At 44.8% G+C, this 25,518-nt stretch overlaps 1 protein-coding gene across 4 annotated transcripts in view; it reads right to left on the bottom strand.

The window, feature by feature from the left end:
- LOC138744617 (glutathione S-transferase A-like) overlaps positions 1-24,296 on the bottom strand; it is a 41,516-nt gene extending 17,220 nt beyond the window's left edge. The window contains exons 1-5 of one of the 4 annotated variants that reach the window (XM_069901044.1): positions 24,017-24,296; positions 23,811-23,876; positions 23,373-23,478; positions 4,316-4,465; positions 1,633-1,721 (exon numbers count right to left, since the gene is read on the bottom strand). In XM_069901044.1, coding sequence (XP_069757145.1) covers positions 1,633-1,721; positions 4,316-4,465; positions 23,373-23,478; positions 23,811-23,876; positions 24,017-24,184 — 579 coding nt within the window. In that variant the 5' untranslated portion in view covers positions 24,185-24,296. The remainder of the gene's footprint in view (positions 1-1,632; positions 1,722-4,315; positions 4,466-23,372; positions 23,479-23,810; positions 23,877-24,016) is intronic. The other 3 variants (XM_069901045.1, XM_069901047.1, XM_069901046.1) reach the window with 3 other exon arrangements.
- Positions 24,297-25,518: the final 1,222 nt, after the last annotated feature.

Below are 25,518 nucleotides of genomic sequence, written 5' to 3'. Positions count from 1 at the left end.
ACAGTCTGGAAGACTGATAATCTTGCTTTAAAAACACATGGTTACCCTGTTACCCGGTGGCAGGAGGTGTTGTCTGAAGCACTACATTCTATTCGGTCTTTATTGTGTATTGCAACAAATCAAACACCTGATGAACGTATGTTTGCCTTTCCTAGGAAATCAGGAACTGTGATGGATTGGCCAGCCTGTTTATCTGAGCCTGGAACCGTGCTGCTGAAGACCCATGCTCTGGCGCGTAAAACAGACCCCCTAGTCCAACCAGTTCAGCTACTGCATACTAACCCCAACTACGCTCATGTTAGATTCCCAGATGGGAGTACTGACACTGTACCCCTAAGCGATCTGGCCTTGCCTGGTTCACCCCTTCCTCGCACCCCTACTCAGAGTGAGCCTGAGAGGTTGGACTCACCCCCCTCCAGCCCGTGACCCCTAGTCAGCTTTCACATGGCCATGCTGAGGCTCCACTGCCTCACGCTGGCGATTTTGGAGCGGGTCCAGAAGTCAGTCCTTCCCACACTGCAGACCCAGGACCTGTACCAGTTCCCAAGGTTGCAAAGGAGCCACCTGTTTTGAGACGAAGCACCAGAATTTGTAAACAACTTGATATAATGAGATGTTTTATGAATATGTCAGCCTATTTCAATTGCTTGCTAGATACTGGCATACTTTGGCTGTTAGAGTATCTCAAGGCCAAACATGATATCCATGTATCGCTTGCTTCAGTCTTTCCTAGCAGCTGTCCTTTTGCTTTTAACCCTTCTTCTGCCGAGGGGAGACTGTGGTGAATGTCTGCCAAGCTGCCTGTCTCCCCTCTGGTGAGCCTTGCTGTACTAACGTTGGCTGTGCATTATCTCTACTGTTAAGGATACTTCCCCTCATATAATTGTATATGCATCTATTGTCTTTCATTATTGTACCATGACTTTCTGCTAATAAAAGCCATGATTATTGTTTGACCACATCATCTTTGTCTACTTCATCAACTGGCACTTCAGGAGGTTTGAGGTCTCCATTGGCACAACCGCACCAACAAAGTTGTGTGTTCTTTGCAGTATTGTTTACAGAGAGGGCTAGACAGGTGAAATGTCAAAGAGGCAAGAATTTATTGTTGAATGAGCAAGCACCAAATTTCTGGCTGATGCACCAGAGCAGGCCTGACGGACAATTATAGTGTTGGAGGAGCAAATACCTCTTAGAAGCAAGGATTTATTGCTTTATTTCAAACGTGACTGAGGACAGATGCTCCTGGTGGTTTTAGACATTTGTCTAGTTTGGGATGAAAAAGAGAAGCAATAGAGAGTCCCCGCAGATTCACTTCCAGCACTTACGCAGCCGCCCCCCCCCCCCCCCCCACCCCAAGAGTCCAGTCCAAACATGGGCAACCCTGAGCTCCAGATCCAAACCTCTGACACAGTCAGGAACCCTTCAGCACCCTTGGCACCTCCTTGCATCCCGGTTCCAATAACTGGTACCCCTACAGCCAGTTCAAGCCAGTCTCCAAATCAGCCAATGTGTTTCATTCACAGTTGCAATGTCTGATCGATAGCAAAAGGTACTGCTCACCCCAACAGGATATACCTATTGTCAAACATTTCAATAGATTAATTTTTCTAATTTGTAGAAACAACTCACCCAAACCGAACAGCATAGGCCAACTGTGGAAAAAGCATCACATCCGCCATTGTAAAGTTCTTCCCTGCAATGTGGGAACCTTGAGGCAACTACAAGAGAAAGGAAATTTAGTGTACAAGAGTGCTACTGATAGATTAAATACAATAAAATGAAGAATACAAAGCTTTACCATATCCTTACTTGCAGAAGGATTTCAAATTATAATCTTAGAACTCTTATTATGTTCGGTTCAACAATGCAAAACTGAACAGGGATTAGGTGCTGTAAAGAGATTTCATAAAATAACATATAGTTTAAGAAGTAATATTGAAATATTCGAACAAGTATGGGAGCCTTACATTAAATACAATAGCGATAACCTACCGGGAACAAAGATTACCTAAGTTGATGGAAGGAGAAGAAAAGAAAAGAATGGACTCAGTAGAATTTCTGGTGTATTTTTGTTGAATGACAACATTGTCTGACTGGCTTAATGCAACCTAGATTGTATACCTAAAATGGATGAGAGGGGGGGGTGGGGGGGGTGGCTTGGGAGGAGGGAGGGGGGGGGGAGAAAAAGTCACTGTATATGTGTGAAAAAGAAAAAGTGTATATCATGGCTAACGTGATTTATGGTGTGAAAAATAAAAAATTTAAAAAAAACAGTGTTGTCACTCAATAAAAATAAACAAAAAAAAAAGTTATTCCTTGCAAATCCAAGGTGAGAGGTGAAGGAGCTATTTACACAAAGGGCGAGAGTAACCAGACCAAGTAATGGGGCATATCATTGGAATGCAACTCCTTCCATCCCTATAATCAATGCCATTAACCCTGGATACTTGGCTCAAAATTATATAGTAAAATCCCAATTATCCAGCACCTATGGAGATTGTGGATACAGAATATGCAACTTTTCTGGTTGCCTGAGACACACTTACAATGCCTAATTAATACACCTGCATTAAGAATAAACAGTTTAAAAGACAAGACAGAGCAAAATGTAAAATACTTTCTCGAAATAATGAGTTTGAATGTTCTCCCCTTGTCTGTGTGGTTTCTTCCAGTTGTTCACTTTTTCCCACCCTCCCCACCATTCAAAACACATTAGGGTTGTAGGTTAATTGGGTAGCACAGGCTCGTGCACCGAAAGGACCTGTTACTGTGCTGAAAGTCTAAATTTACTTTTACAATTTTAAAATTTTATTTAAATTTTTCTTTATTTCTTCAATTTTTATGCTGGTTGCTTGGGGATGCCAATTGCTTGAATACTGGATACCAGGGATTTTCAAGATTCGATTTATTGACATAGTAATAAGTGTCCTATTACACAAAATTGCTTTTTGCCTACTGCACAGATTCACCACTGGCAGGAATTGCCCAAGTACCTCTTACAGTCAGACTTAGTCAGAGAGAGAGAGAGAGAGAGAGAGAGAGAGAGAAGCAAAAGAGGGTCCCTGTAGATTCACCCAGTGCTTCCACATCCCCCCACACTGCCCCCCCCCCCCTCCAGAGTCCAGTCTAAACAATGGCAACCTGAACTCCAGATCCAAACCTCTGACATAGTCAGGAACCCTTCAGCACCCTTGGCACCTCCTTGCATCCCGGTTCCGATATCTGGTACCCCTTCAGTCAGTTTAAGCCAGTCTCCAGCAGTCCGCAGCCTGGCATGCATATTCCGACAGCAGTCTCTTGCAACCCGCCGCATACACTGGTCGCTCATCCGCAGAGCCCCCTCTCTGTCCCTGCGGGTTGTCTCCTCAGTTTCTCAGACAGTGTGTGTGATCTTCCAGTCTTCTGGTGCTCTGTTCCAATCCTTTGCTTTCCCGGAGTCTGCATTTCATCGGTCATGGGATTTCAACTAAAACCATTGTCGGCTCCCCCATGCAGAGTCGATGGCAGATGACTGGGGGGTGGGGGGCGGCTGGATCTTGTGGGAGCACTGCATCTTCGCTCCCCATGGGTCCTCACCAGCAGCAGCGCTGCCATCTTTGAGTACTTTGCGTGCACTGAGCTTAACTGGAGTAAAATCCATTCAATTCTTCAACAACTGATAAACCAAGAATATCCATCATCAAACAGCTCAGGGGTGATTAAAGAACACTGATCTTTAGATCACTACATTTCCAACGAAGACCCCATTACGAAATTCCCACAGAGAAAACCCACAAAATACTGGGTGGCACAACATGGTGTAAAGGGTGTCAAACAAATTGTCATCAGGTACAATTTTACTTTGGTAGCTTTGAACATATTTCAGTCACTTGGAAAAAATGCTGGTAGGAGACATTTGTCCATGTGAAACAGCAACCAATTAATTGTTGGGCAAGTGGCATTTGATGTAAAATATTACTTGCATACATCTCTTTAAAGGAAAGGGAAATTAAAAGGGCACAATTTTTTTTAAATGTAGACATGCAACATGGTAATAGGCCCTTCTGGCTGCAAGCCTGTGCCACCCAATTAACATACAAGCTCAGTACACATTTCTTTTTGTACAGTGAGAGGGAACAGGAGCACCCAGAAGAAACCCACACAGACTTGCAGCGAATGTCCAAGCTCCATATAGGCGATGCCAGATTTGGACCCAGGTCACTGGTTCTAACCTTGCTGCCGTGTGGGACTATCTTCAATAATATGCAGAATAATATACTCAATATGCCAACTAATATATGGAACTATACTTCAATAAAGAATAGTTATCTACCACTCCCCCTTGAGAGTTTAGTCGCAATTACTTTCTCAAAGTATCCTTCCCACAGTTTCAGCTCCACATTCAATGCTTTTTTGTTCCTCTCCAAAGCAGAATCACAGCGCTCATTTTCTGGAACCTTCCAGAAGTAATAAACAATGGCATCTGCAAGAAAATTAGAACAAACTGAGTTTTATATCATACAGAAGTACAATGTGTGTGAATATACATTTACTTGCTGTAGCCAAACTGGTATGCGCAATCCATGAATTATAATAAATAATACAGAACATTTCTAATTATCCAAAAACCATTTTACTCAGTTATCCAAATTTTTTTTGGCTGCAACAAGATGTCACAAGTTGAAAAAAAATTCACCCGATGTGCTCACGTGGAGCAATGACGTGCTGTTAGCACCAATTTAGCAACAACAGAGCTCAGAACTGGTTGTAGCAATTTATGGCAGGAAATGGTGGGGGGTGGGCAGATGCTACTGTTTGGAAAATAGTGCCGTGATTTGTGTGGCTATAAATCGTTCTGGGCTTTGACTGGAGCAATACGATGATGGACCTTTGCGAGAGGATGGGTTCGTGTATCGAGGTGGAAAGCATCCTTCATATTGACTGTGAGAGGAGAGGCATCCCTGACCGGCAGTATTACAGCACGCCCACCTCTTATTCCCGAGCCACACTCCCACCTCCCGCCAAGCCACGCTCCCCCTGTCAAATACCCTTTCAGCTGGGGGGGCGACGGCCGATGCAAGTATTCCACTGATAATACTGGGCTGCTTAAAGCAATTGCTTGGTTATCAGGAAGATCCAGTTAACCAGTAAAGGTCCAGTCCCGAGTGTTTCAGATAATCAGAAACATACTGTATAACAATCATCCCAATACATAAAAAGTTTATAAATATAACGGGGAGATACATTACATCAATATTCACAGTTAAAGTTAATTCAAGAAAAAAAAGTGACATTTCAAAGTGCATAGTGGTTTTTTTTGGTGGGTTAGGAGTAGTTTATGGTTAGGGGCAGGAGGTATATACCTGGTATACATTGGATAAAAATTGAAACCAGAGGTGCTGGGAGTTCTGGCTCCTGTACCTTCCACTCCACACTATGCCCCGCCCACCCACCCCCAAAGGTAGTAGTGAGAAGAAGTTGGGACTGGAGTGATGGGGGTGGGGGCTCTTTCTAATGTTGGATGCCTTCTTGAGACAGCACCACAGTGGTCTTCAACAGATGAAAGGTCAGACTGCAGTGATTTGGCTATTTTTGCAACTTTCTGCAGCCTTCTGCATTCTTGGGTCTTATATTACCAAATGTAGCCATTATGCCACCAGTACGTACACTTACCATAGTGCACCTGGAGAAGTTTGACAGAGTAACAGAGAATCTGGCAAAATGCCAAATGTCCTCAGACTTGGAAAGTACAGGCGTTAGTGCACTTTCTTCAGTTGCCTCGATGTGCTGGCTCCAGAAAGAGTCCTCCAACATGTGGACTCCCAGAAATGGGAGGGTACTGACCCTCTGCCCCATTAAGGAAGACAGGTACATGGTCCATCAGCCTCTACTTCCCTAACTCCACATGAGGTTCTTTGGTCTTATTGATATTGAGAGCTATGTTGTTGTTCTAGCACCACCCATCCAGATTCTCAATTTCCATCCTGTATTCTGACTTAACGTTTCTCATTATTCAGCCAATAACAGTGGTTCTTCAAAAGTGTACAGAGAATAAGGCAGGGGACTAAGCATGCAGCCTTAGGGTAGAAATGTCGATGGTCAGCGAGTAGACAGCGATGTTGCCAATTCACACTGAATGGGGTTTGTCAATGAAGAAGTTGAGGATCCAATTTCAGACAGAATCCCAGATCTCTTATTTTGATTGCAGACTTTGCTGGTTTGATGGTGTTAAATGAAGAGTTGTAGTCAACGATTCCCCTTACGTCGGTATTCTTGTGGTCCAGGTGATCTAACAGAGGGGAAGGCCAGCAAGACGGCATCTGCTTTACCCATTATGATGATAGGCAAATTAAAGTGGGTCCAGGTCCTAGCACAGACAGGAGCTGCCAGCTGATAGTCCATCAGAGCCACATCACCTTGTTCTGAAGGTCAGTGGGTACCTAAAAACATAACAGCGAGAGGTTGATAGTGTCCACAGAAACTCCAGCCCGTCGGGCTGTGCAGGATTTAAGGATGTGGCCAGGTACATCATCTAGGCCAGATACCTTTTGAAGATTCACCCTCCTGAAGATTCATGTCATCCTCAGAAACTGGGAGCACAGAGTTGTTTGGGGCTGCTGGGGCTTGCCAGGTTGAAAAGTTTTCCCTTTTGAAGTTTCCAAGGAAGACATCGAGCTCATCCAGAAATGATGATATTGTGGCAATGCACAGAGACGCAGGCGAACTGGCTCCACACTGTTACAGCTGCGGCAGTGGAGCACCCATGTCAAGATGGCTCCACCAGGTGCATCTTCTCCCGTGCTCAAACGGGCCATGCACTCGGCTGCATTGCGATGTCACCGCCTGCGCATGGGTGGGAATTATGGGCCGCCTTATAAGGCTTTTCAAAAATAAACCACTGGAAGTGCATGCAACTTATAGAGTGGAGTATCTTCATTTCACTTCCCCATGTAGCCACCGCTACAATTGGTGACTCCGATGAGCCGAGACAATTCTGGACTCTCCACCATGGATGCTGCAGCGGTCAAGACAGTGGCTATGAAATTGCCAACCTTCTGGACACTTCACCCAAGCACTTGGTTCAGGCAAGTGGAAGCACAATTTCACCTTCGGCTCAACAATGTTTTACCACATCGTCAGCTCCCTAGACCAAGAGACCACAGCCAGGGTGGACGACCTGATACACAACCCTCCAGAGGAAGGTAAACACCCAGCCCTCAAGAAACTCCTCCTGAGTACCTTCAGCCTGTCCAGACAACAGCGTATGGGCAGGCTCATGCACTTTGATGGCTTAGAAGACAGAGCACCATCCGCCTTCATATGGATGAGATGTTTGCACGAGCAGAGGGCCACAAGCCATGTCTCATGTTTGAGCAGGCTTTCCTGGAGGAGATGACATACAATTGCTGTTGGCGGACGAAGATTTCTCAGACCCATGTAAGGTTGCGGCCAGAACAGATGCTCTGTGGCGCATAAAACGTGATAATGAGTCCACCGTGAACCAGTTAACTAGTCCTAATCCAGGCCAAGACCTGACCCCACTGGAACCCAGCACAACCGCGTCCCAGCAAAGGCTCCGAACACTAGCTGGTGTTTTTAAAAATCGCTAACGCTGGGGGGCACAAGCGCGAAGATGCAGGCAGCTCTGTTAGTTTTCAGAAAATGCCCAGGCCAACCACTGCTAATGGCTATGAAGGCTGGGTACACCAATAGCCTACTGCATGTCACCAACAAAGCTAGTGGCCAACGGTTTCTGATTGACACGGGTGCCGAACTCAGTGTCATCCCACCAACCATCCTGGAGACACAAATGCGCCCATGAGGTCCCACTCTCCAGGTGGCAAACAACACTGCCATCAAGACGTTTGGCATGTGCAATGTCCAAATGCAACTCAGCAGAGAAAGTTTCCAGTGGAATTTCACGCTAACCACAATTGGCACATCACTCCTCAGTGCAGATTTTCTACAAGCACACAGCCTGATGGTGGACGTGAACACCAAATGGTCCAAGCCCAAACATTCCAGACCATCCAGCTTAAAGCAACCAACACTCTCAGCGTGGCCACCGTGAGTGCCTCAAAAGATGAGTATAGTCACATCATGGACAAATTCCCATCCATCCACAGGTTACAGATTACCTCCACTATGCCACTGCACAGGGTGAACCACCACATACCGACCCAAGGCCGCCCGCTCCACGCCAAAGCCAGAAGGCTTCTCCCAGATAAATTGCAATTGGCCAAAGAGGAATTTTCTCAGATGCAAGAGTTGGGCATAGTCCGAAGCTCTGACAGTCCGTGCACATCCCCAGTACACGTGGTCCCCAAGTCCTCAGGCAGGTGGCGGGCCTGCAGAGATTACCGCCACCTTAATGACTCCACCACACCCAACAGCTACCCTGTCCCACATATACAAGACTTCACGGCCAACCTGCATGGCACAAAGGTTTTTTCAAAGGTCGATCTATTGCGTGGCCATCATCAGATCCAAGTCCACCTGGACGACATTGGAAAGATGGCCATCATCACCTCATTCGGACTGAATCTATCCACGTGCCATTTGGCCTCAAGAATGTGGCGCAAACATTCCAGCACTTGATGGACACAGTGGGCAGAGACTTGGACTTTGTGTTCATCTACATGGATGACATACTCTTTGCCAGCAAAGCCCACGAAGAGCACAGAGATAATTTTCGCAGTCTCTTCACTCGCCTGTCCGACTTCGGCCTCACAGTCAACTTGGCAAAGTGGCAGTTCAGGAAAGACTCCATGTAATTCCTTGGTGACACTATCACTGCAAACGGGGCAACACCATCAATGGAAAAAGTCACAGCCATACGACAGTTTGCCCGCCCTAACACCCTCAAAGCCTCCAGGAATTTTTCAGGATGGTTAATTTCTACAACTGTTTTATCCCAGGGGCAGCACACATCATGCAACCGCTGTTCACCACGATGTCGGCCAAATGCAAGATCCTAGCTTGGACAGAGGAGGCCCACACAGCTTTCACCGCAACCAAAAACGCACTGGCAAATGCCCCCTTGCTGGTACACTCCAGGTGAGATGTGCCCATGGCCCACAACATTGATAATCAGCTATCGGGGGCGTCCTCAAACAGTCCTTCAATGGTCAGTGAAGGCTGTTGGCCTTTTTCAGCTGCCATCTATGCCCCCCCCCCCACCAGAGATTATATACAGCACATTTGACAGGGAGCTCCTGGCACTCCACCTTGCCATTAGACATTTCTGCTATTTCCTGGAGGGCAGGCAGTTCATGGTTTTTACTGACCACAAGCCCCTCACACATGCCTTCTCTATGGTCAAGGTTCCCTAGCCATCAAGCCAGCAACGGCACTTATCGTACATATTGGAGTTCACCACCACCATCCGGCACCTCTCTGGTAAAGGACAATGTTGTGGCCGTCACCCTCTCTCGACCCATCATCCAAACCTTGTCCTCTGGGCTGGACTACTCCCAACTGGCACGAGCCCAAAAAGAATACGCGGAAATGCAGGCTTTCCGCACAGCCATCACCGGCCTCTGCTTTGAGGGAATCAGCCTGCTGGACAGCTCTGACACACTGCTGTGAGATGTCCCCACTTGCTCACCGTGCCAGGTCATACTACAGCAATAGAGGTGCCAGGTTTTCCAGGCTGTCCACGACCTTATCCACCCGTCCATAAAGACCACAACCTGCGTGGTGGCAGAGGTTCGTATGGCACAGCTTGAGGAAGCAGCTCCCCCAAATGGCCCGCAATTGCACTTAGTGTCAGACTTCCAAGGTTCACTGACATGTCAAGTCCCCTGTCCATCAGTTCGAACCATCGAAAAGGCGGTTTGATGTCAGCATCGTGAGCCCGCTACCTGTCTCCTGGGATGCCCGATACCTGCTAATGGTGGTAGACCTCACAAGATGGCCAGAAGCCATCCCACTAAAAGACACTTCCACTGATTCCTGTGCCAGGGTCACACATTGGATTGAGAGGTTTGGGATACCAGCTCACATTACCACTGACAAAGGGGCACAGTTTACATCAGCACTGTGGGCACAGTGTGCAACTCTCCTGGGCGTTTAGCTGTACCTCATCACCGCCTACGACCCACAATCCAAAGGCCTCATCCAACGTTTCCACTACCACCTGAAGTTAGCTCTTACGCCCCATTTAACCGGCCCCAGATGGTTGGATGAGTTCCCCTGGGTCCTCCTGGGTATCTGAACTGCAACCAAAGAGGACCTGCAGGCCTCCTCCATGGAACTGGTGTACAGTGGCTCATTAATCCTGCCAGGAGAATTCTTCCCACTTAGACACCGAGGGGAGAGCAGCATTGCAGAAACTAGGTACAGGTTAGCCTCCTTCACACTCCCCCGGCCCAAGTGCATTCCTCAGGACTTATTAACCTCAGGCTTTGTTTTTGTCCACTACGGAACTCATTCTGCCCCCTCCAATGACCCTACGAAGGTCCATACAATGTCCTCTGCAGTACAGGCAAAACTTTCATACTGGACTTTGGGGGTAGGGAGGAACTGTTCACAGCCAACCGGCTGAAGCCCACACATCTCGACCTCAGCCAGCCAGTTGTGCGAGCGCAACCGAAGCGCCGGGGACAACCTCCCAAAGATCTGGCCCCACTGTGCTCAGGGGTAACAGAATGCTAGATGCTGGTTCTGTGGTGGGGGGGGGGGGAAGGGGGGTGTGTGTGGTGGCGCACAGAGACGCAGGCAAACCAACTCCGTACTGTTACGGCCGTGGCAGCGGAGTAGCCGCATCAGTGCATCTTCTCCTGTGCTCAAATGGGCCACACACTCGGCTATGTTATGATGTCACCACTGACGCGTTTACAAGGCACAGCGCAAGCTTTTCAAAAATAAACCATTGGAAGTGCAAGCGATTAACAGCATGTTGTCTCCTCATTTTACTTCCCCTTGCAGCTACTGCTACAATATCACAATTACTGTCACTACCTTGTTTCACTTTAAGAGGATGTGAGGGCTAGAAGCCCTGCCACAGCTGCCATGTGTGAGACTCCAGCTAGGTCCACGATAGTCTTTCTGTGTTGTTACTGACCTTCTAAATGTTGTACCTGCAATTCTCTGAATTGTCTAGATCAGTGGAATTCAATCTTTTTCTTTCCACTCACCTACCACTAAGTAATCCCATTTTCATCAGTTCTCTGTCATTAGTAAGGGATTGCTTAAGGTGGTATGTGCGTGGGGTGGAGGGTAGGGGGGGTGGAAAGGGAAGGTTTAGAACCACTGCTCTAGATCTAATTTTGACTGAAATATTTTGTTAAAGAAAAACTTTCATTTGCCTATTTACTTTGGAGTTATGAAGCAGTCCACCTGACAGGTCAATTAGGTATGATTAAAACAGTGGTTTTCAAACTTTTTCTTTCCACTCACATACCACTTTAAATAATCCCTATACCACAGGTACTCTGTGATTAGTAAGGGATTACTATCACCTCTGGGGCACACTCAGAGCCATCGGAGTCTTTGAACATGGGCTAGTTCATTGCCTCCAGATTCCACAAAGTCACTCTTCTTCCTTCCCAGACCATCTCCGTACACACTTCTCTACTGGTGCAGTGTTCTTCCACTCCTGCCGTTATGCAGGAAGGAAAAGCACAGCTGTGTGGGTGTGGAATGGAGCCGAACCTGGTCCCTTGTCCTCTCCTTCCTGAAATCCACAATAAATTCTGTTTTTGTTTTTGATGAGGAAGGATTTTGTTCTAACACCACCCAGTCACATTCAGGAACAGTAACTGCATTCCTGAGTTTCCACAGTACGCAGTTGGTGCACGAGATAAATCTGAGCTCAACTGCGATGAGTGAAAATTAGAAAGTTGACCGGTTTTGGAAGAATTAAGAAGATCCTTGCCTCACTCTCCTCACTGAACCACTCTTTGATTCACCAGCTTTCTTTCTGATCCATTCTCCTCTGATCTTATCCCTTTTCTATGATTGTCTCCCTCTGATGCCCTTCCTCTCTCTAATCCTTTCCCCCTCTCTGATGCCTTTCCCTTTCTCCCACCCCCTTGCCCTTACCCCTTTGATCCCTTCCATACTGTCTGACATCTAATCACCTCTCTCTGCTCTTCCATCTCTGAACTGCTATTTCTCTATTAACATTTAACGCTCGCCAAGCCCCATCTCCTCTTAACTCTCCCATCTCTAATTGTCCCTTTTTTCTTTTTGATCTCTTGTCCATCTGTCCTCCTCTAGGCATCTCTCTCCAATCCTCTCCAGTCTCATAGATCCCCTCCTCTCACTATCCAACCCTTCTCTTTCTGAGGGGAGGTACCAAAAGACTAGAAGGTGGCAGGAATGTGGCCACCTGATGAGAGAATTGAGGAAGAGTTAAATAGAAGATTTTGAAAAACTGACAACTTAATCAGCATGAAGGTTAAAGGACAGGGTGATGTCAGGACATGGCTGACATCTGCTAAAGGATGACATCCTATGATAATTTTCAATCGCATTTTTCAGTCTAGACTCTTAAACATTGGGTTTGGACCCAAAATAATTTTGAATGCTCTCAATCTGTATATTAAAAACTCAAATTATTCAAGGTTTTGTTTTTGGACACTGGGGAATCTGATCCAATACCTGGTCATCTTCTTTAACATTGGACACTGCCCACCCTTCAGCCACTTCATCTCTGAATGGACATCAGACATTATCCCACAGCTTTATTTGTTTTGACAATCATTGTGTTTAGCCCATACTTCAGCCAATTTAACAGCACATACAATTGACTTGCAGTTTGATTGTTGGCTCGGATCTTGACTCTGCCCTGATAGTTCAGAGGAAAGTCCACCCCTCAAAAGGTACCTGGTGGAAAGCTGGAAAGCAGGTAGAAAGTGGAGAATAGTCGTAGAAGGAAAGTATTCTGCCTGGAGGTCAAAGACTAGTGGAGTGGCGCAAGGATCTGTTCTGGGACCCTGTGATTTTTCTTTAATATACAAGTAACCTGGATAATGAAGCAGAAAGATGGGTCAGTAAGTTTGTGGATGACAAACTTGGAGGAGATGTACATGGAGCTGTAGGTTGTTGAAGGCAACAAGAGGATATAGACAGGATGCAGAGTTGGGTAGATAAATGTGAGGTGATGCATTTTGGAAGGACAAACCAGAAGACTGAGTACAGGGTTAATGGTCAGTTACTTAAGAGTGTGGACAAACAGAGGGACCTTTGGGTTCAAATCCATACTTTCCTCAAAGTCACCGCACAGGTTGATAGGATAGTTAAGAAAGCCTATGGGATGCTGGGCTTCATTAACAGGTGGATTGAGTTCACGAGTCGAGAATTCATGTCGCAACAATACAAATCTCTGTTAAGACCATACTTAGAGCATTATGTTCAGTTCTGGTCACCTCATTACAGGAAGGATGTGGAAGGAGAGGGTGCAGAGGAGATTTACCAAGATGTTGCCTGGATTGGAAAACAAGTCTTATGAGGGAAGGTTAGCAGAGCTGGGACTTTTCTCTTTGGAGTGAAGAAGTACGAGAGGAGATTTGATAGAGGGCTACAAGATTATGAGAGGCAGCCAGCACCTGTTTCCCAGGGCAGGATCAGCCAGATCAACCAGCACTAGAGGACATATATACAAAGTTAAGGGAGAGATGTTTAGGGGAGGAATCACAGTTAAAAAAAAAATTAATTAATACAGAGTTGTGGGTGTCTGCAATGCCTTGCCAGGAACAGTGGTGGAGGCTAAAACATTAGGGGCATTTGAGAGACTCTTACACAGGCACATGGATGAAAGGAAAATAGAGGGTTATCGGGCAGTGTGGGTCTGGTACTTTTTTCTTAAACAAAGAAATATATGGGTCAGCACAATATCAAGGGCTTCCATTCTTTGCATTATTCATGATGGTTACTGGCTTTCGGTTTCATATCTTATCTTTCACTATTCGAGATTTCTATTCAAGTAATCCGCTTTAATTTCTACTTCTCTTTCCCTATTAAAACTACAAACCATTTGACTAATAACCATGTGCACTATTGTGCGGTTTTAACATTTACCACACAATCAACTTACACTCCCATTGTCTGTGACACTTGTGTTATTTAAAAAGAGTATATTCAGACAGTGAATCACTTTCTATTTCAACTAGCTCATATAATGCATCCAGAATTCTGTTCATTTCAAGTGGATCAGTAAGAACAAAAGGGACAACTGTAACTGCTCTGTCCCACTTTCTTTTTGTTTTGCTTTAAATGTTCCTGCCTGCTCCTTTTGTGCATTCTGCCACACTTGACTATGTCTCCTGTAATGGCCAGCAATAAAGCTGGGTCCACGCCTTAATGAACACTTCTGCTATAGCAACTGGGAGAACTGAAACTAGCTGATAAACATGTGTATGCTTAAAAAAAATGTATGAAAGAGCTTCAGCAGCAAATGGCAGATAGAGGTGGAGTCGAGGTCCTCAGGAGGGAAAATAGGGAGTTAAAAGATAGGACCTGGATTGCTGCCTGTGCCATGTGTAGACAGGGTACAAATAGGAAGTTATGGCAGATGAATGCGTGGCTAAAGAGTTGATGTAGGGGGCAGGGCTTCAGATTCCTAGATCATTGGGATCACTTTTGGGGAAGGTCAGACCTCTATAAAAAGGATGGGCTTCACTTAAACTGGAAAGGGACAAACAGCCTGGCAGGAGGGTTTGCTAGAGCCATTGGGGAGGGTTTAAACTAGCTTTGCAGGGGGAGGGGAACCAAAATGAGAGCAAAGAGAACAGGTTAGCAACGAGACAAGGAGCTGCAACAGAGGTAGAAATTAATAGTAAAGAGGTGGTCAATAATGTTGTGGTTCATCCCTTATAGTCGAAGATGACCATGACTTCAAAAATCAAATGGAAGATTGTGGGTCCCGAAGTGACTGGTGAGACCAATCTGGGCCCTGAAGGCTCGCCCACATGTGGGACACAAGTGGGTGGGTGCTGTCGTGGCAGTGGATGCTGCTCGGGCCTTGCGCACAGTACGCGTTCGTTGCACCTCGATGATGCACCTGACTCCAGCTACACAGGCTCCTGTAGTAATCTTGCTGCGCCAAGCTGGACGGTCGAGGGCAAGCGTCTCCCACGTGTTGATGTCAACACCCAGGCCTTTGACGGACAACTTGAGGCAGCCTTTGTAACGTTTCTTCTGCACCCCCCCCCCCCCCCCCCCACCGTCCCCGACTGAGCGCTTGCCCTGACACAGTTCTCCGTAAACCAGCTGCTTAGGCAATCAGCTGTCTGGCATTTTTACAAAATGTCCAGCCCATGTGGCTTGGGCTTTCAGCAGGAGAATGTAGATGCTGCAGAGCCCACCTCGTTCCAGGATTTCTGTGTTGGGGACTTGGTCCTGCTACCTGATGTGGTGGAGTCTGCAGAGACAGCTCAGGTGAAAGTGGTTGAGCTGTTTGGCGGGTCTGCTGTAGACAGTCCAGGTCTCGCTGGTGAAAAGGAGGGTGGTAAGGACCACTGCACAGTAGACCTTCAGCTTGGTGGTAAGGCTGAGTAAAGAGGTGGTCAATAAATGACAAAGGAAAGGCAGGTGAGTAGACAGGAGAAAGAGCTGTTCAACAGGAATACACCACAAATGACATCAATAACAGGTTTATGGGCACTATACTTCAATGCACGTAGCATTAGAAACAAAGTAGATGACCTGGTTGCTCAGATTCAACTGAAAAGCTATGACATTGTGGCCATTACTGAAACATGGGTATTTGAGGCATGGTGATTGGGAGCTCAATATCCAAGAATACACAGTCTATAGGAAAGACAGGCAGGAGGGTGGAGGTGGAGGGGAGACTCTAATGATAAGTAATGGCATTAAACAATAGAAAGAAGGGACATAAGAGTCTAGAGTGGTAGAATCGGTATGGGTTGAATTAAGAAATACCAAAGGTAAAACTATCATATTAGCAGTTATTTCCAGGTCCCCAAACAGCAGTCTGGAAGTGGACTATGAGATACAGACAGAAATACAAAGGGCATGTCACAAAGATAATGAGGAATTTTAACATGGCAAGGGATTGGGAAGGACAGGAAATTACTGGATCCCAGGAGAGTGAATTTGTAGAAAACCTAAGAGATGGATTTTTTGAACAGCTTGATGAGAAGCCCACCAGGAGATCTGCAGTTCTGGATCGGGTCATGAGGAATGAACCTGAGATCATTAGGGAGTTAAAGGTCTTAGAACCTCTAGGAAGCTGTGACAATAATGGTTGAATTCAATTTCAAATTTGAAAAAGTAAAAATATTATTGGATGCATCAATTTTTCAGTGGAATAAAGGAAATTATAGTGGTATGAGAAAGGAACTGGCTCAAGTTGACTGGAAAAGCAAACAGAGCAGGATTGGAAGATACTTTTGCAATAAAAGGCATGCAGGATAGATATATTCCAAAGAAAAGGAAAAGGAAATTAGTCAAAGGAAAGATGATACCAATGTGGCGAACAAAAGCAGTGAAAGCCAAGATTAAAGCAAAGGGGAGGGCAAACAAGGAATCTAAACTTAGTGGGAAATCAGAGGAGTAGGTTTCCTTTAGAAACTTACAGAAAGAAATAAAGAAAGTCATAAGGAAAGAAAAGATGAGTTATGAAAGGAGATTGGCAAACAATATAGAAAAAGATGCTAAGATTGTTAAAAATATATAAAGAATAAAAGAGAGACACGTGTTAACATAGGACTGATAGAAAACGATGCTGGGGAAATTATAATGGGTTATAAAGAAATGGCAGAATAATTAAATCAATATTTTGCATCAGTATCAAGGAATATGGAGAAAAAGGCTGGTAATTGGACCTCGGTGTGAGTTCTTTGGCCTTTGTCAATTATGCTAATTAAAAACTAAACCTAATACTTCATCGCTCTGCATCAGCAGATCACCAAGCACTCATCTATATCCTTTTTACTCTTGCATCTTACCAACACCACACCAGATTTCCTCCCAAACAGCTACATTGAAAATAATGGTCATAATCAAACACACACATGGTCTGTTCATCTATTAACCAACATGTCATTAGCATATGAAATAAGAGAATCCTTTTCAATCTTCTTCAGCATGATGCTGAACCAAGCCATGAAAGACCTCAACAATGAAGACGCTGTTTACATCCGGTACCGCACGGATGGCAGTCTCTTCAATCAGAGGCGCCTGCAAGCTCACACCAAGACACAAGAGCAACTTGTCCGTGAGCTACTCTTTGCAGACGATGCCGCTTTAGTTGCCCATTCAGAGCCAGCTCTTCAGCGCTTGACGTCCTGTTTTGCGGAAACTGCCAAAACGTTTGGCCTGGAAGTCAGCCTGAAGAAAACTGAGGTCCTCCATCAGCCAGATCCCCACCATGACTACCAGCCCCCCCACATCTCTATCAGGCACACAAAACTCAAAACGGTCAACCAGTTTACCCATCTCGGCTGCACCATTTCATCGGATGCAAGGATCGACAACGAGATAGAAAACAGACTCGCCAAGGCAAATAGCGCCTTTGGAAGACTACACAAAAGAGTCTGGAAAAACAACCAACTGAAAAACCTCACAAAGATTAGCGTTTACAGAGCCGTTGTCATACCCACACTCCTGTTCGGCTCCGAATCATGGGTTCTTTACCGGCATCACCTACGGCTCCTAGAACGCTTCCATCAGCGTTGTCTCCGCTCCATCCTCAATATTCATTGGAGCGACTTCATCTCCAACATCGAAGTACTCGAGATGGCAGAGGCCGACAGCATCGAATCCACGCTGCTGAAGATCAAACTGCACTGGGTAGGTCACGTCTCCAGAATGGAGGACCATCGCCTTCCCAAGATCGTGTTATATGGTGAGCTCTCACTGGCCACCGAGACAGAGGTGCACCAAAGAAGAGGTACAAGGACTGCCTAAAGAAATCTCTTGGTGTCTGCCACATTGACCACCGCCAGTGGTCTGATATCGCCTCAAACCGTGCATCTTGGCGCCTGACAGTTCGGCAGGCAGCAACCTCCTTTGAAGAAGACCACAGAGCCCACCTCACTGTCAAAAGACAAAGGAGGAAAAACCCAACCAACCAATTTTCCCTTGCAACCGTGTCTGCCTGTCCCGCATCGGACTCGTCAGCCACAAACGAGCCTGCAGCTGACGTGGACTTTACCCCTCCATAAATCTTCATCCGCGAAGCCAAGCCAAAGAAGAAGGAGAATCCAGAAAAAAAAACCAATGCATATTCTTTCTATGTCTAAAAACTCCACGAGATCAACACCCAAGATCTGGATTGGACTCAGGTTCCTGAAACTGCAAGGCAGCTGCTTGTATATACAAATTAAGAGCAGATACCATTTCCTGCTTTATTCCAATCAAGTTATTGGGAAAATTATGCAGTTCATTTGCACACGATCAAGTCTGAGACTCAATTCAACCTTAGCACGTTAAGAGCACTCTTTACCCATTTGCCCTTGACATTTAAATATTATGGTTGCAAAATCCACACAACTTTAAACACAAAATATTTGGCTATACAAGCCAAGGTTTGTTTTTTTTTTGCCACATTCCCATTTCTAGGCTTTTCCTCCATCTACAAATTAGTACACAAAAGAATTTTGCTAGCTTTTAGGTGTGCTTCTTAAAGGGGAAATGTATGTGTTGGAAATGTCGTAATAGGGAAATGTTACAAAAGTATTTCGAAAATTGGGAGGACACTACAATATTTGCGTGAAAAATGGTATGATAAAACACTAAAGCTTATTAGTAGTAATATTAATGGGATAAACTGGTCACTGAACAGGGTCTTGGGATACTTAAAGAAATTAAAAGTGGATATTCTTTTTGTAGGAAACACATCTTACCAAATTGGAACATGATAAATTTAAAAAAGTACGGGTGGGACAAATAACATAGTATTCCTTTGGTTACAAGGCAAGACGGGTGGTGATTCTAATTAATAAAAATACATCAGTGTTAATAGACGATACCTTAATTGATCAAGCTGGAAGGTACGTAATGGCACATTGTAACATTTATGGAGAAACATGAACATTTATGAATATTTATACCCTAATTATGATGATGAAGCCTTTATGAAGGACATCCTAAAAACATCAGAGGGAAGAGAAAATATACAGAGGAGACCAATACTAGATAAATCAGCAAGAACAATAATGAGGGGGAAAGCAGCAAACATCACAATTTCATATATGAAAGATCTAAATCTTATTGATATATGGAGGCAATTAAATCCCAGAGAGAGAGACAACTCTTTTTACTCAAGGCTGCACAACTCACATACAAGGATTGATTTATTTTTAATATCTGCCCAGTTAAAAAGTAGAGAGATTAAAACAGAATATCCAGCGAGGCTTCCATCAAACCATTCTCCATTAATATTAACTATAGCAATAATGGAAAAGCAAGAGAATGTAAACAGATGGTGTCTCAGTACTACATTGCTTAAAAGAACAGACATGCAAACTTATAAAGAGACAGATAGAAACTGTTTTTAACATTGGCGGTAGCAAAAAATGTATTGCAATCACTTGGAAGTCCAACTCCCCTCTACTTATAGCACGATTGGCTACAGAAATGAACAGCTGTAAGCTAATGGAAATAAAAATCACCTACAACAAAGAATTAATATGACATTTTGTAAAGGTCTGGCAGCCATTCCTGGACCACATAGGGCCCAGATAGAGTCATAAAAAGGAACAAAGTATAAAAGTAACTATTATATACAAAATGTTTTCTCCAACACTACTCTATATCCTTAAAATATGTAAGCTCTGACAGCAAACGCATCTGTATGTATGGGAGGGTCTGTTTTTTTTGTTTGTGAGAAAAAGTTTAATATGTATATTTAAAGAGTCAATATGCATAATTTTTGGAGGAAAAAAAATATTCAAAAAAGAATTTTTCTAGCTTCTCACAAACTTCTTATTTACCCTGAAGGACAAACCAACTCCAGCTTATTTTGGAAATAATCAATTTTCGTGCTCCTACATTGGGTCTTTATAGCACACCTAGAGTGGTTCAAAGTAGCCATGACTATTTTATACAAATTGAATCTGCATATTTAAATCGTTGGGGAGACAAGGAGGAGAGCTGAACGGACTATTATGCTCGCAAATTGTCATATATACTGTAGAATCTGTGGGGGAGCATTTTGGTGACAGTCAATTCAACTCCCTGACCTTTAGCATAGGTATGAATGAGAATAGTAAACAAAAGGTTAAAGTGTTTAATTGGGGAAGGATTAATTAGGATGGGATTAGGCAGGAACTCTGGAGAATAAATTTGAACAGATATTCTCAGGGAAAAGCACAGAAGTAATGTGCAGGATGTTTAGGGACCATTTGTGTGGAGTTCTGGATAGGTTTGTCCCACTGAGACAGGCAGAAAATAGTAGGATAAGGGAACTGTGGTTGACAAGAGATGACAGCTAGTTAAGGAAGTTTAGGAAGCAAAACACAGGAAGGGTTCATGAGAATTATATGGTGACCAGGAAATGACTGAAGAAAGGACTTAGGAAAGTTAGAAGAGGGTACAAGAAGGCTTTAGTCAGTAGGATGAAGGAAAGCCCAAAGATGTTCTATGCATATGTAAAGAACAAAAGGATTAAACAAAGGGTAGGGCTGCAACTTACGCCTGAAGCCAGAGGAGGTACAGAAGGTCCTAAATGAACACTATGGTTCAATGTTCATCAGAGAGACCTTGGACAATGTGATGTCAGTGTAGAACAAGCTTATGTGCTGTTGAAAGTAGAGGTTAAGAAAGAGGACATGCAGGATTTTCTTAAAAATATTAGTATTAATAAGTCCTAAGGACCAGACAAGATGCAACCCAGATTACTATAGGAACAGAGGGAAAGATTGCTGGGCAATGATCTTTGCATCCTCTCTGGCTGCAGGAAGGGTACTGGAGGATGGAAAATGTAGTCCTCTTTTTTAAAAAAATGTATTAGGGAGAATCCTGGGAATTATCAACCAGTGAGTTTTAAGTTAGTGGTGGGCAAACTATCAGAGATGATTCTTAGGGACAGGATTTATGAGCATTTTGAGAAGCATAGACTGTTCAGGAATGGTCAACATAGCTTTGTGAGGGGCAGGACGTGCCTCATGATCTTAATTGAGTTTTTTGAGGAATTAACAACAGAAATTGATGAAGTAAGGGCAGTAGATGTGGTGTATATTGATGTTAGCAAGGCATTTGACAAGGTCACCCATGGTAGACTCATTCAGAAACTCATAAGGCATGGGATCCATGGCTGTATGAATTCAGAATTGGCATGTCTGCATAGAGGGTAGTAGTATTATTCCGCCTAGAGATCAGTGACAAGTGGAGATTCACAAAGATCTGTTCTAGGACTCATGCTCTTTATGATTTTTATAAACTTGGATTAAAAAATTGGAAGGATGGGTCAGTAAGTTTGCAGGTGACAAAAAGGTTGGAGGTGTTATGGATACTGTAGAAGGTTGCCTAAGGTTACAACAGGACTTAAACTGGGTGGAGAAATGGCAGATAGAATTCAATCTGGAGAAGTGTGACAGTTTTGAAGGTCATACTTGAAAGCAGAGTATATGGTTATAGTGTGGAAGAACAGAGAGACCTTGGAGTCCAAATACATCACTCTCTCAATAGCCCTTTTTTCCACTAGCATCCCAGTTAATTGGCTATGCAGTGTTCCGGATAGGCCCAGTTTCCATTGGGCCACCCTTAGCTGGGATCAAAGTGTTCTACCTTCAACTTGAAACTGGTGACTTTTTGCTGCCCCTTTTCCACTGATTTTAATCAGTACTCCAGTGTCAGCAAACACCAGGGATGAGTTGGGGTTGAGATGGTCAATCTCCAAAGTGAAATGATGTGCTGACAATTTCCTTTTTCCACTGGACCCTGTCCCAGTAAATTCCTGGGACAAGCTGCCAGTGGAAAAGCGGCTAATGTTGCCATATAGCTTGATAGGGTAGTTAAGAAGGCCTATGGCAGTGTTGGCCTTTGTTAGTAGAGGGATTGAGTTCAAGAGTCAAGAGGCAGCTCTATAAAACTCAGATTAGACTATACTTGGAATATTATATTCAATTCTGGTTATCTCATGACAGAAGATGTTGTCTGGATTGAACAACAAGTCTTTTGAGGCAAGGTTGACAACACTAGGACTTTTCTCCTTGACACAAAGAAGGAGGAGAGGTAATTTAGAGATGTGATGTGCTGTAGACAGAATCAGACACATAAAAGGTAAAAACTGTACAATAGGCTTTAATCCACAAAGACCTCCACAGAACCAGGCTGGCTGTAGCTGCAGTAACTCTGATAGAGACTTTGGAGGCCAGCGCAGGCTTATATCCTGGAGGGTGATTGACACCCAACTGGGTGGGGCTTGATCCATTCAGGTTGACTGATTGACAGCTGGCCAGGTGTAGTCCTATCCCCCTTATTCTCCTGCAGGTTCAGAGGTTTCCCCCTCCAGTAGGCCAGTGGGACACTCCTGCAGGTACAGAAGTTTCCCCCTCCAGTAGCCAGTGTACCACCACAAGAGGCCTACAAGATTATGAGGGGCATAGATAGGATGGACAGCCAGCTCCTTTTTTCCCCTCAGTGTGACAGTGACAAATACCAGAGGACATCTGTAGAAGGTGAGGGGAGGAAAGTTGAGGGAGAAGTCAGGGCAAGTTTTTTTTTAATAAAAGTGTTGTGGATGCCTGAATGTATTGCTGGAGTGGTGGTAGATGCTGGAACATTAGGGGCATTTAAGACACTCCTAGACAGGCACATGGATGGAAGAAAAATAGAGGGTTGAGGAAGGAAGGGTTTAATTTTGTTTTAAATACATAGAGAGCACTGGGTGCCTGGAAGATGGTGGAGGTTGATACAATAGGGAAATTTAAAAGACATTTGGACAGACTCCTAGATTCAAGAAAAAGAAAGGGTTATGAGTGTTAGGGAAGTGTTATATAGTTCAGCACAACATTATGAGCCAAAGGACCTGTACAAAAAATGCTCTATCAACACCCAGAAAGTAGAAAGAAGACGAAACAGCTGTTATGACATCAAGGCATGGTTGATGCACAGAGCAATTCTGTCAAGAACTAGAAATACAAATCCTGGTGGAAAAAAAAATGGAAGTGCAAGATTCAAACAGTTATAAAAGCCAACTACAAGGCTGTAACCAGAACAGAGGGTACTTCTTGTGTAGGTTGATGATTTACAGATAACAGTTATAGTCCAAAACAGGAGATTACGCTGTAATTATTTCCTTCTAGCAATTCTTTGTTGTCTTAACGTTGTCCAGGCCTTTATTTTTCCTCTTCCCACAATGGGAGGAAAGGCACTTGTACAAGAGAGAACAAATTCTCTGGAGTACACAACAACAACAAAATCCTCTGGGAACAGCTCTGAACAAACTGCTCCTCCAGTAAGGCTGGGGAACTTACCGATTTTTTCCTGAAGAGTCAGGACTTCAAACATCCTCTGATAAGTAAGACCCTGTTCCTCTCTGGAATCCGGAAACAGCCGGGTACCTTGGGAATTGAACTGGTTCTGAGGGGAGAGGGGGGGAAGCAAATTCAGAGGGTGACCGTGCACGAACCTCAACACAACACTCGGTGACGGTAACTGGTCCAATTGGGTCCCTTTGACGTTGCAGGATTAAGGCAACTCAAGGCAGTAAGAAAGAGAGGCAAGAACCGCAGCGGGCGCCGGTGTCCACTGCAGTGCACGAAGCGTGCTGGAGAGATTCAATTCACGTCGCGATCATGGACAAAAACGAAAGGCTGTCGGCGTTTCAGGCCGGAATCCTTCAGCAGTGAGAGCCCCCCCCCCCCCCCCCCCCAAAGTTATTTTAATGCATTCCTGGGGACGAGGGTTCTTACCTCTAAATACAAGCAGACTCCGAAAGATTCGTTCAGGATGATGTCCCCATGACAGAAAGTGGGTAACTGCAACAACAACATTACACCTCGAGTTTCACTTTCTTTTCCCCGATTGCACAGCAATTTACCATTTAGACACTGCGCTCGGAAGGCTGGGCAGGTGGGTGAGGAGGGAAGGGGGAATGTAGCAAGTTGTCAGAGGGTACCTGGCCCCTGGGGTTAAGTTTCATAACCTCCGGCGTTTTGTGCTTTCCATTCTCGAAGGACAGTCTATGTTGCGTGTAGCCTTGCAGCTGCTTCTCTTCCAACACGATCATGACTCTCCAGCAAGGCGGGGAGCCGGAGCCCCAATACAGCACCATACTCTCCGCCATCCCTGGTCCTCGGTGCCTGAGTCCCCCGCACCAGCTTGTTTCCTTTAATCGTACGGCTCTGCTGGGAAAGAGGTGACGCTCGTATTTCTGCAACTCCTGGCTACAGCACCATCTAAAGGCAAAGTTTCAGACTCCTTTTTAAAAAAAACCCTCCACAAACTGCCGACAATGAATGGTCATCCCGGTGACCTTGTCTATAAAGCAGTACAGAGCTACAGTCTAGCCTTCCAGGTTTGTCTTGCAGAGAGACAAGACTTCTTACTGTACATATTAGTTTATTAAAGCTGACTTATACTCGCACTGCTGGTGTGGTTATTGTCAGTACATGGTCTGCACCACCAGATTTAAGAACACGCTCAACGCTGGCGGGAGTGCAGACGCGATCCCCGCTCTTTTACCCCACACTAGATGAGAAGCTGGAAGGCTCAGCGGGTCAGTCAGCTTCCATGGGGAGGAGTGGACAAGAAGGCTGTCAGTCAGGGCTGGAGAACTGGGACAATGCACAGAAGTGCAGGAGAAACTCAGCAGGTCAGAAAAGTAGCCATAGAAAGCAATAGGCAGTTGACGGTTTGGTCCTGAGCCCTTAGAACCATACAACACTACCGCACAGAAAGCAGGCCATTCGGCGCTTCTCATCTGTGCTGAAATGTTTTTGCGCTACTCCCACTGACCTTCACCCAGTCCATAACCATCCAGAGCTCTCCTATCCATGTATCTATCCAATTTATTCTGAAAATTTAAGTGAGCCCACATTTACCATGTCAGATGGTAGCTTGTTCCACACTCCCACCACTCTCTGTATGAAGAAGTTCCCTCAATGTTCCCCTTCTAAACCTTTCCCCTTTCACCCTAAAGTCATGTCTTCTTGTATTTATCTCTCCTAATCTAAATGGAAAGAGCCTACTCCCCTCATTCTTCAACACTCCAAGGAATAAAGTCCTAACCTGTTTCATCTTTCCCTATAACTCAACTCCTGAAGATCGAGTAAATCTTCTCTGCGCTCTTTCAATCTTTCTGTAGTTAGGCAACCAAAACTGCACACAACATTCCAAATTTGACCTCACCGATGTCTTATATGACCTCACCATAATATCCCAACTCCTGTACTCAATCCTTTGATTTATGAAGGCCAAGAAGCCAAAAGCTTTCTTTACAACCCTGTCTACCTACGAAGCCACTTTCAGGGAATTATGTATTTGTATTCCCAGATCCCTTTGTTCCTCCACACTCCTAAGTACCCTATCATCTACTGTCTGTGTCCTACCTTGGTTTGTCCTTCCAAAATGCATCACCTCACACTTCTCTGCATTAAATTCCATCTGCCATTTTCTGGC

The sequence above is a fragment of the Narcine bancroftii genome, chromosome 10, assembly GCF_036971445.1.
Source record: "Narcine bancroftii isolate sNarBan1 chromosome 10, sNarBan1.hap1, whole genome shotgun sequence".
NCBI classification, from domain to species: Eukaryota; Metazoa; Chordata; class Chondrichthyes; order Torpediniformes; family Narcinidae; genus Narcine; species Narcine bancroftii.
Note: the sequence above shows the minus strand (reverse complement) of the source record. Positions and strands in the feature narration are given on the sequence as shown.